The 16,148-nt window shown below is 39.7% G+C and overlaps 1 protein-coding gene across 2 annotated transcripts in view; it reads right to left on the bottom strand.

Annotated features, from left to right (window-relative positions):
- Positions 1-16,148, bottom strand: part of patj (PATJ crumbs cell polarity complex component) — a 207,865-nt gene that overhangs the window by 169,974 nt on the left and 21,743 nt on the right. For both annotated transcript variants that reach the window (XM_041791897.1, XM_041791898.1), the window contains exons 7-11: positions 9,271-9,399; positions 5,177-5,425; positions 4,988-5,090; positions 4,571-4,659; positions 69-198 (exon numbers count right to left, since the gene is read on the bottom strand). In XM_041791897.1, the coding sequence (XP_041647831.1) occupies positions 69-198; positions 4,571-4,659; positions 4,988-5,090; positions 5,177-5,425; positions 9,271-9,399 (700 nt within the window). The remainder of the gene's footprint in view (positions 1-68; positions 199-4,570; positions 4,660-4,987; positions 5,091-5,176; positions 5,426-9,270; positions 9,400-16,148) is intronic.

Genomic DNA, 16,148 nt, shown 5'->3' with positions numbered 1-16,148 from the left:
GTGTACTCTACTGGACCAGAAAGTTTGAGGGAAATACACAAATAGAGAGACAACCCTCCGTTATGTACCTTTGTCCAGAGATCTCTCCATGGCTCGTGGTTTCTTCCTGACCACAGAGAGAACGACGGTCTGACCTGTCTGCTTCATCACCTCCAGAACCTCCTCATTGGTCAGACCGTGGAGGCTGACGCCGTCCAACTGAGAAGGAAGAAAGACAACAAAGAGTTACAAAAAGAAAATACTCAAAAAATATTAAAAATAAGAAGAAAAGTTGACTTTTACAACAAATAAAATACGCTGGAAAAATATAAAGGACTCCTACGATCCTGAGTTGTTGGTGCACTGATTTTAAAATAAAATATAATACCCAATCAAAGCCAATTTATATTTCATTTCGAAGATTTCAATAAATACACTCGGGGTGTTGAGGATCAAAATGGATATAATGTAAATGAAAATATTAACATGTTTTATTGTTGTTTTTTGTTGTTGTTATTGCCCAGTGTTGAGGTTTTATTGCACTGGGAATCAATGTGTCTTTAAGGTCATTCTGCTTTTTTTCAAGAGCCAGCTCGATAACGTATGGTGGAGTTGTGATCTACTTTTAAGTTCTTCTCATTCGTCATATGGACCTTCTACAATTAATATGTAATTTAGTGACCTTTTTCTGTATTATTATGAAAAATTCAATAAATATATGTTTAAAAATATTTACATGTTTTAATTCCCCCTTATAATATTAATTGTTTAATAAAATCTGATCATTAACCCTCTGAGGACTGTGCTATTTTTGCAACCATTTAGTATCTCCTGGACTTTTTGTCTTAAAGGGCTTGTAAAACATCAACCCTGTAGTGCAGCGGTTTTCAAAGTGTGAGGCGGGACAGAGCTTCCACAGAGCTTCAGGAGAGGCGCGGAACCATAAAACAGGAAAAAAAAAAAAACAAAAGTGATTTGCTTTGCGAACTTCTGCTGTGCATGGAGCTAAATGAATAGACTTATAGTTACTGTAAGGCAGTGATACTTAACGTGTGATTTGTGATTATTAGTAGCACTTTGATGTCTTAATTTTAAATATTATTCTCCCAGAAAACCTTAAAAACTGAAACTTTTTTGCCCCTTTTTACCATTTTTTGACACTTTTCATCCATTTAAGCTACTTTTTGGTCATTAAATACCACTTTTTTCCTACTTTTTGCCCATTTTTGCCACTCTTGACTGCTATATACCCATTTTTTTACTCAATTTTTTGCCTTGTTTTTGCCACCTGTTACTAATTTTTTTTGTCACTTCTCACTCATCTTTTTTTCACTATTTATCCTCATTTTTGCCCATTTTTACAATTTTTGCTGCTTTTTGACCATTTTTGCCATCTTTAACTTATTTTTATTGTTACTTTAAGCTGTTTTTGCCACTTTTCACCCCTTATATTTTAACTCTTGCAAAGGTATTTTTCAGCAGTTTGGCTCCTTGGTTGAGTAACGCTGCTTTAAGGATTATCAGAGCAGAATAATCAGGTAGTATTGGCAATAAATTCATTACTGAAACAAAAAAACGGATTACCTGGTAAAGACGGATGTTTAAGAACATTTGCAGACCAAAAAATCAAAGATATAAAAATTATAAAAATATTTAAAATTAGAAATAAATGTTTAAAATATGGTTAAGGTTTTTTTCAGTCTGAACTTTTATGTGGGTGGGGGTCCACCGAATGAGTAAACTTCTCTCAGGGGAGGCTCAATCTCACACACTCTGAAAACCCCTGCTGTACTGCACAGTCAAGCTCTAGACACCCTTTTCTCCAGGACAGCCTGGGCTTTAAGAATATGTGTGATGCAGTAATGTCACTGGAACTTTAAAAACAAAACCGTTATGGGACTATGAAGACAAAAGAGAAACAAGAAACAAGAAACAAAATGGAAATTAAAACTCTAAGATTTTTGTGTATCAAACTCAGTAAACATGAACCCCTTAATGCCTGCTGTATCATATTTGATACACACTTTTATGAGACCTCTATCTAATCAACATGATCCATGAATTACTAAATAACATTTTAAATGCAATCTGGTAAATGATAAAAATGCCTTCCAGTGGATTATCATTTGCCAATATGCCTTATGTAATAAATATGATACAAAAAGAATATATGCTAAATTTTATGGCAATTTTTCTTTTTTTGGATTTAAGTAGAAGGTTAAAAACACGTGAGTTTAAAAAAAAATAGAATTTTCCAGCTATTATTTGAGTTATCAGGCATCAAAGGGTTAACACCAGGAGGTTTTATTTTGCACAGACTTGTTCTCTCATCTCTTGGGGACCAAAAAATTAAAAAAAATATCACTCTGTGACAACATGCCTTCAAAATATTCACACTCATACCAAAAAAGTCCTTAGAGTCATTATTCAAAGTAGTTCCTGTCTGCAGAGACACAGAGGGACACGTCACAGCCTCTCTGTGTCTCTTTCTCTCTATTATGACTCATTCAGGCTCTCTTCTACAATTTCTAAGTCTGTACACATGCACTGTTTGGCAAAACGCAACGATGGAACAGCCTGTGATTCATTGTCACAGCCCAGTCACAATGCATTCTGGGATACAAACACACAATGAGGCGAATGGCATTTGCTGGTGTGGATCTAATCTTTAAAAGCCCTAAAATGTCAGCCAAGTTCCAAACTTGCTAGAAAACGTTCTGTGAGAGCTACAAATGCGTGGATAGCACCATTAGAACGGCACAATGGAGAGCTTTTACAGGAAAAACAAGTCAGTGGCTGTCATTTATGGTTCAAAAGTTATTTAACTGTGGGTTGCATATATTTCTTCTTGTTTGCACGACTGAGCTCAGGAGGGTTACTATCAAATCTTTATTTTTTCTTAGAAATTTTGCCATTGCATTCCCAGTTATAATGTAAAAACTCACAAAAAATGAAATGTTCTTCATATTCTACATGCAAATTTATTTTCCTTGAAGATCATTATTATAGCCTTCAAAATCTTAAAAATGGGCAACAACTTTGATTTTCATGCATTAATATGTTTTTCAATTTTAAGATTTTAATACATTTTTATAACAGTAACTCTATAAGAATCCAGAAAAAAGCATTTGAATTCCCCTCATAACAAATGACATTTGGTAATGAACTTAATTTGAAGCTCAGACTCAGGAATGAAAGCCTAGGATCATAAATGTATGATATTTTACTGTGCTGGTTGGAAGATCAAAAATTGTTGTTTTAATAAGATTGAATGGGACACTTTTGGTCACCAACTCCTAAGTGGATCTAAGAAGTCTACAGAGATTATTACCTCCACCAAGGAGGTTATGTGATCGACAGGGTTTGTTAGTTAGTTTGTTAGCAACATAACTCAAAAACCTATGGACATATTTTGACGAAATTTTCAGGAAATGTCAGAAATGGCATTAGGAAGAACTGATTAGATTTTGGGACTGATCCAGGAATTTTTTAAAGGATTCTTTACAATTGGGAGATAGGGCTAATGGCGGAGGTCTGCGCTGTTACCACTTTACACCAGGAGATGGCGGACATGAGTAACTTCAATCCCAGCAGCATTTTTGGGTGTGTTTCTATTCAAAGTTTTGGAGTTTATAGAGTTTGGAAGACATGCCCGGTTGAGGAGACAAGTCGGAGCATGACAGAGAGAAAGACAGCGAACTGTAGTGAGAATACTCACAATGCTGGGAGGAATAGAGGAATATTCACCCCCTGCCATGACTTTCAGTCGACTGGTGAGACCATGGGTGAGACTGTCAATGCGTCTGTTGGAACCGGCAGGCAATGCATCTGCCATGACAGTCCACACGTAGTGAAGCCAATGCTTTACCTCACTGTGCTCCCACACTACCGGGGAGGGAGTAATCGGCGAACGCCATGGTGGGGGCACATAGAGACGTTGTGGCGATATCTTGGGGGGGTTTCAAAACATCGCGAATAGTGACGGAGATCGATAATGACAAACACCGTGGAGGTAGAGACGTGGTAGAAGCCTAGAGTAGAAGCCATGGGAGAAAACGCACAGCCAACGGTGGTGGAGGCTGCCTGGTGATGTCAGAATATGCAAATCAGATGACTGAACTTACTCCCATCACAAAGTCTGGGTCATACTCAAGATTTTTTAAAGGATTCTTCACTATTGGGAGATAGGGTTAATGGCGGAGGTCTGCACTCTCTGAGTGCTTTTCTAGTTATTGACCTGTTACAGGTTTTGAGAGTAACATTAAAAAAATTCTGTTGGAAAAAAAACATATCCTCAAAAATATAAGCTGTTAGCATTAACATAGTCAACACAATAATTCTAAAAAACACAGGAAATGAACCAACAAGCCCAAAAAAGGCCTAAATACGTCCTGGGTTAGTATTCACACATCTCAGTCAAGTTTAAAGCCCCTCACATGCTATAATATAATTTTAAAGGCATGTTAGGGCCTTAAAATGCATAATCTAATTTAAGACCTTTTAAGGATCGTCAAGAGCCTTGATAAATGAACAGCCAGGCAGAAAACAAAGACTCTGGATGTGAATTTGGACACAAAGATTGAGTTATTACAGCGATCAGACGGTCATGGACCCGGATGTTTCCGCTCTGATCTGCAGCGCTGCCAGGAACCACGTGTTTCACAAAAACTCCAACAGCATCTGATCAAAGAGAGGAAAGAGGGAGTTCAGATTTGCCCAGAAAAAAACTTTTATCTCTGTAATGTTTTTGTTTTATTAATGCAACTATCTAAACAGCCAATCACATGGCAGCTACCAAAGCATTCAGACATGTAGAGAAAGGGTCGAGAGTGTGAGCTGAAGTTCAAACCAAGCATCGGAAGGGGAAAGAACGTTGATTTCAGAAACATTCCCTTCCAGCTTTAATGAACTGTTGTTGTCTTTGGTTCCTAATGCAGCTGGCCATCATGTTTTCAGTGCTTCTTATGTTCCTTCTGCTGTGTTTTGGTGTCTTAAATTCCTCCCCTACCTTCTCTGGTCAGCGGATTGTAGCCGACGATGGAGATGCCGAGGCTCTGACCGTCCTTTTTGGTTAGAGAGACCTCATGGATCTCATATCCCTCCAGGTTAGGCTAAAATTAAACAGAGAAAAAATTAGCTGTGATGCAGCGACTGTTTCAGTTTTATGTCCATATGTCCACCACCAGTGTTTCCTCACTGTCTTGCTGAGCCGGCGTTGTGGAGGTAGCTCTGGTAGTCTGGGGGGTAAAGAGGAGATGGGGGCGGAGTCTGGAGGTGGTGGAGGAAGCGGGCCTGAAGACCTTGGGCCCCGAGGATCCCTGGCGATCAGCATTGTCACGTGACTCCCGCAGCCCTGCAGCACCTTGACCACCTGGTCGCTGGTGAGGCCGTTGGTGGGCGTGCCCCCGATGTGAAGGATGTGGTCACCTGTACGGAGACGTCCGTCCTGATTGGAAGGAAAAGGGGGAAGTAATCAACACAATAATGCATCAATATCAAAAGTGAAAATAAAACCATTCAGCTGCTTTGGAATAAAAACTCATACAGATTTTTTCAGCAAAGATCAGAGGCATGGAGGAACCTGAGCTACATTCACAGATTTGTTGGAAAGGCTCTGAATACTTGTGTCAATGTGACATTTCAGCCTTTAGTTTTCAATAAATCTACAAAAAAAATCTAAAATTCACCTTGTCATGATACTGAGTGCACATTGATGAGGATAAAAATGAACTTAGATGACTGTGGCATCAGGATGAAGTATAGCATTGAAAAAAGTGATGGTCTAACAACTTTCTGATCAGAATATTTTGTTAGAAGAAAGAAAAGAAAAAGGAAAGCAAAGATGAAATAAAACATGAGACATGAAAGGAAACTGAATTTGGAAAGGAATGGAGAAACATGAAGGAAAGAGACTAAAAATTATACGAAAAGATGGATGAAGAAAAACTACAGTGAAAGTTAAAAGTGAAAGAACAATGTCCCATTTCTGTGTTTAAGACTTTAAAATCCTCAGTCTTAACTCAAAGAGTCAGACAGGAAATGTTCTAGAAAACTTTGTTTAAATATGTCGAGTGTGGAAGCCGTGTCCACTCTACTGCAGGGAAATTAATTGTGTTCACTTAGTCTAATTGATCTAATTAATCCACTTAAAAGGTGATAATTCCTCCTCCAGTCCTACTTCTGCCTGCAGTCTGTTCTCATACCATGTCCTGTATTAACTGCTTTATATGTAAAGAAAAAAATCCTTGTTATGCTCGGGGGTTCTTTTAGAGGTTTAGGGCAGGGGTCATCAAGTACATCTGCACAAGGGGCCAGATTTATTCTTGACAGAGTCTCTGGGGGCCAGACTTCCAAATAAAGAAAAATTAAATCAATATTTTGTTCTGATTAACATATTATTTTATTAGTATTAGTATTTTCTTTCAAAACGTAGGACATTTTTAGGCATTACCAGTGAGATCTGTCCTGATATATAATGCCGTAGACCACAAGGAGACAGACCTGCCCACAGAGTTGGCTGGGCTCCTGAAAATCCCAGAGAATGGTCCCTCATAATTATGATTTAACACCAATATTAACTCATGGTTCACACTTTTCACTATTTCACTACTTCATTCTGCAATTTCTGCAACATTTTGGCAATTTTTAACCCATTTTTGCCACTTTTTGCTTTTTTATCACTCTTTAACCCACTTTTTTGCCTTTTCACTGCTTGGCTATTTGCTATTTTTGCATCATTTTGCCACTTTTACCTCTTTTTGATATTTTTTGCAATTTTTTTCGCCTCTTCAACACAATTTTTTTGCCATTCTTTAACTCCTATAAACCACTTTTCTTGCCTGTCTTATCCCTCCTTTATCCACTTTTGCCTCTTTTTGTCTGTTTTGCCACTTTTAACCCATTTTTGCTATACTTTTTGCCCCTTTTTTCCTTTCATATTAATGTTTTGCCACATGTTAACCTCTTTACACCATCTTTCTGCAAGTTTTTGTCCCTTTGTGCCACTCCACAACCCCATTGGATGCTTTTCGCCAGTTTCTGCCACTCTAAATCTGTTTTCACCACTTTATCTGGCCATTTTTGCCAGTTTTAAAACATTTTTAAATATCTACTAATAATAGCTGACAAGTGAATTTCTATAAAAACAGATCAAATGTGAAGTTATTCTAAAACTATTTGAATATTAATTGCTTTTGGGGTGGATTTAACAGCTGCACACATTTAAAGCCAGAAGATACTCTTATGACCAAATTTTCTTTTCCTGCTTTTCTGACGGTCTTCTGGGGGCCAGACAGGAAGCTTTGGGGGGCCTGATTTGGCCCCCAGGCCACCAGTTGATGATCAGTGTTTTAAGAGCTTTTTCACCGAAGTAGGAGAAGACATGCATCAGGACTGAGAGTCAAACCTGGGACCCCTGCAGCAAGGACTGAGACCTCGGTATAGGGCGCCTTCTCTTCTGCACTAGTGCCAAATCTGCCCGTGGAACAGTGAAGCCAGTTTCAGACTGGGAGCATGACGCGCACCTCTCGACCGTGACACGTGTGGATTTTCAGTTGGATTGCATGTTAACAAGTCAGGGCTTTCAGACTGCCTGCATGTGCACCACGTCTCTTCGTGGCTGATACGCCTGGCTCAGGCGCGGAGAGTTGAGAGATTCGAAGTCTCGCCTATTATTTCCGTGCACTGCATGTTGCTGTGGACCATATTAGACAGGAAAATGATAAATGGAGAGCAATATTTACAACATTGTGGCAAATATGCACATAGAATATGTTTACAATGTGTTTCTTGATAACCCTGAGGAAGGCCACAAGCTTAAATGCGCCTGTTTGATAAAGTTGTTCTCTAAAGTGAAGCTTTATGTCTCCAGACTGGTAGAATATGTCACAGGAAAGATAAACACTGTATGAGTGCTTTTGTGGTTTGTGCTTTTCAAATTAAAAGCCTGGTTTAGTATTTCTGTAGAGAAACTCCAGAATGCTTTTATTTTGAATAGTTCCCGACTTACTTCCTCAATACGCTGAATCAAAAAGCTTGCAGGGGGGTTTTATTCAGGTAAAACTCGTGAAGAAGGACAGGGCTTTGAGAGCAGAAAAATGCGACTGACACGCAGCAAACTCGTGCCCTGTGTGAAAGCTGCACCGTCAGCAGCCAGAGCTGACACGTGTGACACACCCAAGCAGCAAAACACGCTCCCAGTCTGAAACAGGCATTAAATACGTCCCGCAAGCTGATCACATATTTCTGTTCTAATTGACCCATCATGAGGTCTGCAGATTTCCTCAAGTATAAAAATGTGAACTTATCCTTGATGATTTAAGATATCCTTGTTAAGTCATAAAACCTGAAAAAGTAAAGAGTAAAAATATTTAGATAAGAAGTCAGGAATGTGGGAAAAGGAATGAATTTGTGTTTTAATTTCACATTTTCAATTTAGCATCTCACAATTAGGACTCAAACTTAGGATTTTGAGCATTTCAACTCATGATTTTGACTTTTCATACAATATTTTGAGCTTTAAGATTCATAATTCAAATTTTTATTTATATTTTCACCTTTTTAACCAATTATTTTGTATTTTATCTCATATTTTCAACCTCAAACTTTGACTTCATAATCCCATAGTTTGACCTTTTAGACTAACAATTCAAAATTTTGAATCAGATTTTGACTTTTAATTTCATGATTACAAATTTTATTTCATATTTTGACTTTTTAAACTCATGACTTTGACTTTCTTTTTAATATATCTGCCTTTAAAAAACATTATTTTTCAATTTTAATTTAATGTTTTGACCTTTTTGAACTAATAAATTTACTTTTCTCAGATTGTGAGCCTTTTGACTTATCTTTTTAACTTTTTAAATGTCAAACTTTTATCATCAGTGCTATGTTTTGTTTTATATTATATCTCTGACGAAATGAGGTTGACAGTTTCTGATTAAAAAGGGGACCCTGTTAGGCCCTCAGGTTAGACCTGAATCCAGAATCCTGCTGTGACTGAGGTTGACACCCCTGCTCTAGTGTTTGTGGAAGAACGTTAACTGTCAGTAGAATATAGTGTAAATCAGTGTTCCCTAGGTAGCCTAGAATGTTCTCACTAAACGATTCCTCTGAGCCATCTCCAAATTGTCGCTCAGTCTTAAAATGCTCAGGCTTCAAACTTTCTCCTGGACTGATACATCTCTATTTCTGCTTTTATAGATGCGTCACCTGTTCCAGGTTATTTACATAAATGATTGTGTGTCGCAGCTGTTATAAAGACTCTCTGGGCAGGTGAAGTTCACTCACCTTGTCGGCCACACTGTTGGGGAGAAGCGTCCTGACCACCACGCCGCTCGTCTTCCCTCCCACGATGCCGAAACCCAAACCAGATCCATCATTCACCAGCTCAATCTCCTCCACGTGACCCCACTGGTCCTGCAGAATAAGATGAAAACAGCCAGGTGAGCATGTTTGAAAAGTGGGGGACAAAAGTAACCTGGCAAGTCAGATGGATGTGTTTCACACATCCACCTGGTAAACCTCTCACAGACGGTGTTTGGGAAAGGGCAGAGCCTTTGAAAAAAACTCAGAGGGTGACTGGATGAACGATCTGTCTGTCACATCTTTACGGGCTCATGTCAGTACACGACTTTTGTCGTTTTTGAAAAGAAAACAACTCACTGCTGTTCTTTGTTTTCTTTGTTCTTCTTTTAACGAAGAAATGTCGTCAAGTTCTGATAAAACTGGTGCTTTAGCAGCATCCACGCTAATCTCTTCCACCATAATTGCACTGGCCTCTTGTTGCTGCTTGCTTACGTCATGACTCCACTGCGCCTGAAAGTACTGCCCCTTGTCGCTGATTGGTCCTGTCACTTTCTAACCAGGCCAAAACGGTTCAGATGGGAGCTTTGCAAGGATTCACCAGTGAGAAACATGGAAACGGCGTATCCATCTGCTTTGCAAGGTTAGGATAAAAGTCTTAATTAGAGAAAATGTTCTCATGAATGTATCAATTTTATACTAAAGCACAGTTGTCAAACTCAAGGCCCGGGGGCCAAATCTGGCCCGTGAAACAATTATATCCGGCCCGCAAGATCATACCATATTTGTATTATAACTGTCCCACCAGTATGAGGTCTGCAGATTTCCTCCAGTATAAAAATGTAAACTTCAACTTGATTATTTAAAATATCCTTGTTAAACCATAAAAATCTGACAAAGTGATTTCATAAAAACTAAAAATGTTGGGAAAGAAAATAGTATGTTTTATTTCATATTTTCAATTTTACAACTCAAGATTACGACTCAAACTTATGATTTTGACTTTTCATTGCATACTCAGAATTTAGATTTTATATGTCACATTTTTATCTTTTAGATTCCCAATTTTATATTTTAAGTCTTATTTTGAATGTTTCAACACCTTACTTTGGCTTTTTCATCCCATATTTTGACTTTTAAAAACATGATTTTATTTCTTTCCTCATATTTTGAAATTTTGAATGAATAATTTGTACTTTTTATACCATATTTTGACCTTTTACACTCCCACATTTTAATTCATCATTTTGAATTCTAGCTCATATTGACATTTTCAACTCATAAGTTTTGGCTTTTTAATCCCATATTGAGCCCTATCAGACTCACAATTTAAAATTTTAACCCTTTAGGTGCCACAGTTTTTTCAAGAAAATATTCAGTTGTGATGTAAAGATTTCAAAAGGCTGTAGCTTGAAAGTGGTTAGAGATAAAGGCATACTGTAAATGAGAACAATCTTCAGTATGACCCAAAGTTTGTTGAGGGAGTAAATTCACTCATCTAATTTACATATTCTGACGTCACCAAGCGGCCTCCACCGCCACTGCTTCTACCACATCTGCCCTACCTCCATGGTGTTTTTTTAATTTCTGCTACTTCCATCAATATTTGTGTTTTGACCACCCCTGCAACCCCCACCATGTCCCCACCCCGGCCACGGTGAGGAAAAACATCGGCTTCGGTATGTGCTGCTTGTGGACTCTCATGGTGCACAGACTCGCAGTGGCTGCTCACAGACGCACGGCAGTTTCGGTCTCACCGGACAACTGAACGTCGTGTATTGACCACCCCTGAAACCCCCACCACGTCCCCTCATCGGCATTTGCCGATTACTCCCACCCCAGCCCTGGTGAAGAAAAGCATCGGCTTCGGTATGTGCTGCTGGTGGACTCTCATGGCACACAGAGTCACTGTGGCTCCGACACACTGGCAGTCTTGGTCTCACCGGACGACTGAACATCATCGTCACAGGGGTAAATATTTCACTATTCCTCCCGGCATCGTGAGTATTCTGTCTACAGTTCGCTCTCTTTCTCTCGTTTACGCACCGACTACAACCACTTCTATCACTTCCTCGTCTCCTCAACCGGCGGTGCGTCTATCAAACTCTCTTTCCCCAAAACAGGCCCACAGATGCTGCTGGGATTGAAGTAACTCACGTCCACCATCTCCTGGTGTAAAGTAGTAACAACATTAGGCTTCATATTTGCAGCTACAGCCTGTTTAATTCAGCAATATTGCTCGTCGCAATACTGTGGCTTTGGCGCTTAAAAGGTTAAGTCATATTTTGACTTTTAAACTCATGATTGTATATTTGATCTCATATTTTGACCTTTCAAACGTATGATTTCGACTTTCTCCTCATATATTTGCTCTTTAAAAACATTATTTTTCTATTCTTAATATCCTGTTCTGATCTTTTGAAGTAATACATTTGAATTTTTATCTCAGATTTGAGCCTTTAAACTTATCATTTTTACTTTTTTAATTTCCAAATGATTTATCATCAGTGCTGTTTTTTCATATTTTTTTACTGGTGTAAATGAGGTTGACAGTTGTGGTTTAATGTTGACCCTGTTAGGCCCTCAGGTTAGACCTGAATCCAGAATCCGGCCCCTGCTGTGATTGAGTTTGACACCCCTGTGAAGCTGGTGCTTTTTAAATGTAAACTGTATTATGAGATCTTAATAATGAGTGGAAACTTTTGTTAAATTTGATTTTTTTTTTACTAAATGTTTTCACACATTTGAATTAACCATCTCAGCTTGTCAGTGGTAAAAAGAACAGCTTTTAGATCTGACTATGTAAATCCTTAGTCCAGGAAACTCCTCGATGTTAGAACTGCAAGGATTTTGTTTCAGCAGCAGACTCAGAGAGCGGCTCGATCCGTCCCGAGGTGAGAGGTGGTTAAACCGAGCCTCTGCAGGTAATTACCACCTGAGAGCATTTCCTCCTGTCTGATACACTCACACAGACTCAGAGGCTCAGGCTGTCTTTATGAGGTAGCTGTAATCACAGGTGGCTCTGCTCTCTTATTACAGCTGTGATCTGATACAGGAGCCCTTCCTCCGTCTAATGAAACAAACCTCTCCTCCTCCTCCTCCTCCTCCTCCTCCTCCTCCTCCTCCTCCTCAGGGCGCTGGAGGAGGCCGATAAAGTCCTGAATGTGTTAAATGTTTCTGTCTAACAGAAGTTCACTCTCTCCCAGCAGTGGATCTGTTTCTGCAGATTAAAGTTTGTTACTGACTGTCAGTGAGAACTGGTTTATGTTAAACTGAACAGAGCTTGGTTTCTGTACCCATGAAAGCAACAGGAGGAGGATAGTTAGTGATCTGAGTTGGTTTCCATCAAATCCATGAGGGCCTGTTCTTCCTGTGAGCTTTTTTTCAAAGACTTATGTACAGCCAGATTAATATTTGAGTTTCTACCCGTGTCTAAAAGCCATAAAAGTAGTAGGCTTTACTGGTATTGAGTAATGGATTTTTATAGTGAAAAAGAGGCCTATAGATGACTACAGCTAGGAGCTATTAGCTGGAAAACTCATCTAGACCAAAGTATGAAGCCTTAGCTAGTTCAGGGTCAAAGATGATAACAATAGAACAGGAAATGAGGATTTTACGCCTGTTTTATGAAGGAGAAGTTCAGGATCCTTGATAAACATGATAATCATGTAGGGTTCATACTCCTGAATGCTTCAACATACAGACATTATCATGGTCTCTATGGGAAGGAATCCTGTCCACCGTCCAGAATCAAAACCAGAATCACTGGCACATAAAGACAAATAAACAAAATCATCCCCCAGAGTTCAGTTAAATCCATCATGAAGAAATGAGGGAATATGTCACATGTGTAAATCTGTCTAGATCAGACCGTCCTCACAAACTGAGTGAGCGTGCAAGAAGGAGACTAGTGAGAGAGGACACCAAGACACCTATGACTACTCTGAAGGAGCTCCAAGCTTCAGCAGCTGAGATGGAGAGACTCTGCAGACAACTGTTGGCCGGGTTCTTCACCAGTCAGAGCTTTATGGGAGAGTGGCAAAGAGAAAGACACTGTTGAAGAAAACTCAGATTCAGTCTGGACTAGAGTTCACCTAAAGGACTGTGGGAGACTCCATGGTCAAGAGGAAGAAAGTTCTTAGTCGCCAAACACTGACATCACCACAAACACACCATCCCCACTGTAGAGCACGCTGGTGGCAGCATCATGCTGTGGGGGTGCTTCTCAGCAGCATCAAGCTGTGGGGGTGCTTCTCAGCAGCATCACGCTGTGGGGGTGCTTCTCAGCAGCTGGCCCTGGAAGGCTTGTAAAGGTAGAGGGGGAAAAGCCAAACTCTATTGACCATGATCGATTTCTAAAATCAACAAAAGGGTAAAACATTCAAGGGAGAATACTTTTTGTAGGCACTGTATTTATCTGCAAATAAACCATGTTTTTGTCAGACAAGGCCAGCCACAGTCTAATCCTTGTTGTTTAGATCAAGGTTTCTCAACCTTGGGGTCCGGACCCTGTCGTGGGGGTCGCGAGACACTGAGAGGGGGTCTCCAGAGCCTTAAAACACTAAGAACAGTTTTGAATTACACTGTTGCCACTTTACACCAATTTGCCTAAATTTAACCCGTTTTTATCCATTTCCTGCCAATTTCACCCATTTTAACACATTTTTGCAACTTATAATCCATTTTTGTCATTTTAAACCCTTTCTAAGTTTTTTCTGCCTGTTTTTACCACTTCTAAAATAAATCTTGAAAATCTCTGCCTATTGTTGGCTCTGTTGACACATTATTGCCACTATAAACTTTTACCACTTTTTAAGCAACATTTTATAATTTGATATGCCCATTTTTGCTACTTTCTGACTTTTTCTGCCACAAATAACCCCTCTTTGCCAGTTTATATCAATTTTCTTCCCATTTCACCAAATTTCCACCTATTTTTGCCACTTTAATGCCATTTGAGCCACTTTTGAATCTTCTTTTACCACTTAATATGCCCATTTTTTAACACTTTAACCTATTTTTTGGTTATTTTTTGCAACTTTTTTTCAATTTTTTGGCACTTCTAAGCCATGTCTGCTACTTTTACCATTATTAAACCATTTTAGCTATTTTTTTTTTTACATTTTTAAGAGGGCTACTTACTACACAAATGAATTAAAATGTGTTTCTTTGATAAGAGTGGTTATTATTCAGGTAAAATCTAAAACACCACAGTTTAATTTTACAATGTACCAGGATTTTGCTGGCCCCCAGTTTGGCTGGGCCCCAGAAAGCTCTAATGTACGGCCTTGTCTCCACATGACTATTCTAAAATGTTCATGGCTGTGTTCAGCCACCTTCAGGTACAGTGGGGGTCCCCGGTCTCTGGCACCTTTATTTTGGGGGTTGCAGGTTGAGAATCCCTGGTATAGATGATCTCTAAACAATTCAAGGACTCTACCAATCACAACTTTGTCCTGCAAGTCCTGCACAGACTCCCTGTTTAGGTATTTAGAGTTCAAACTTCTTTAGGGTTAAATGTAGAAAATAAAGACTATACATAGACACTGTTGGCAGCAGTATTCACCTCCTAAAGTCCCCCATCCCAGAGGAAAGACCCTGCAGGAAATTCAGCTATCCAGAGAAGAGTTCATAATAAAAGTTTATAAACTTAATCCAGTTGTTCCTGAGTCCATTTCCTCTCAGTCGAGGTGTTTTTAAAAGCCCCTTCAGCTTTCTTTAATTGCTCAATCTGTTAGCTTTTATCTCCTTTCTCTCTGCTTTTCATCATCTTTAGGAGAGCCATAAATTAGAACGAAACTCTAAAGTGCATTCTCTGACACGCGGTCTCAATCCACGCTGGGAAAATATGCGCTAAACAGAACCAAAGCAGTAAAATCATCCCAGACTGGTTGATTTATATCCGTCTTTATGAGCGACATCTTTCCTGTCAGCAGCGCACAGACTCCTGCAGAGAGACGAGGGGAGAGGTTCGGAGTCGGGGCAGAACATCAGCTGCGATGGCGGGTCCGGCAGAGAGGGTTCAGCTTAAAGAGACGGATAGTTAGCCAGGCCAGGAGAACAGCGATAAAACCTCCGGCAGAATTGTGTTTTTTATGCTCGTGGCTCCATTAAACGTGACCTCGATAGAAGCGGGCCATGAATAAAACAAAAGCAGGAGGATGGAGGCCTGGAATGCAGGACGTGGCCCGGATCCAATGAGACGAGAGGGGGAGGAGGGGAACAAACAAGAGGGACAGTGTAATTTTGTGTGATAATGAGCCGACATAGAGCAGGGCAGGATGATTATAGCTGAGGCCAACTTCTGATCTAAACTTACATTAACAGTCAGACCTGCTCCAGTTTGTCAGCACGTCATCGCTGCGTTGTCTCATCTAAATGTCAGAGATCTCTGATATTTTCATTGGCTGAACCTCAGAGGCTTAAACGTTCACATTTACTCTGATATGGCTCATGTTGGTGATGTTTCTGCATTTTAAACACCATTCACTGCTACTGTTGCTCTTCATTGCTCAGTCCACTACAGTAGGACAACCTTACACCCAGGCCAAGTCTTCTCATCAGGGGGGATAAAGGGGAGAGCTTCCTGGGGTTCACAGAGGTCAGCATAATCATGGTTCACTGTTAATGATCAGAAAAGTTCATCTTGTTGGATAGGTATTTGTATCTTTCAAATGTGTATTAAACTAAAAAACTCACTAGATATCTGCATTTTGAGTAAATTTGAACTCAAAAATTTACCAGGAGGCCGGCACGTTTTGGTCCGCGCTGGTAGTGTGACGTCACAGGTCCGCAGCACTCCTCGCCATTCCTATGCAGTAACTGTTTTTTAGACGTTTTGCTGCTTGCAGCTGTTGCTGCCA

The sequence above is a fragment of the Cheilinus undulatus genome, linkage group 7, assembly GCF_018320785.1.
Source record: "Cheilinus undulatus linkage group 7, ASM1832078v1, whole genome shotgun sequence".
NCBI lineage: Eukaryota > Metazoa > Chordata > Actinopteri > Labriformes > Labridae > Cheilinus > Cheilinus undulatus.
Note: the sequence above shows the minus strand (reverse complement) of the source record. Positions and strands in the feature narration are given on the sequence as shown.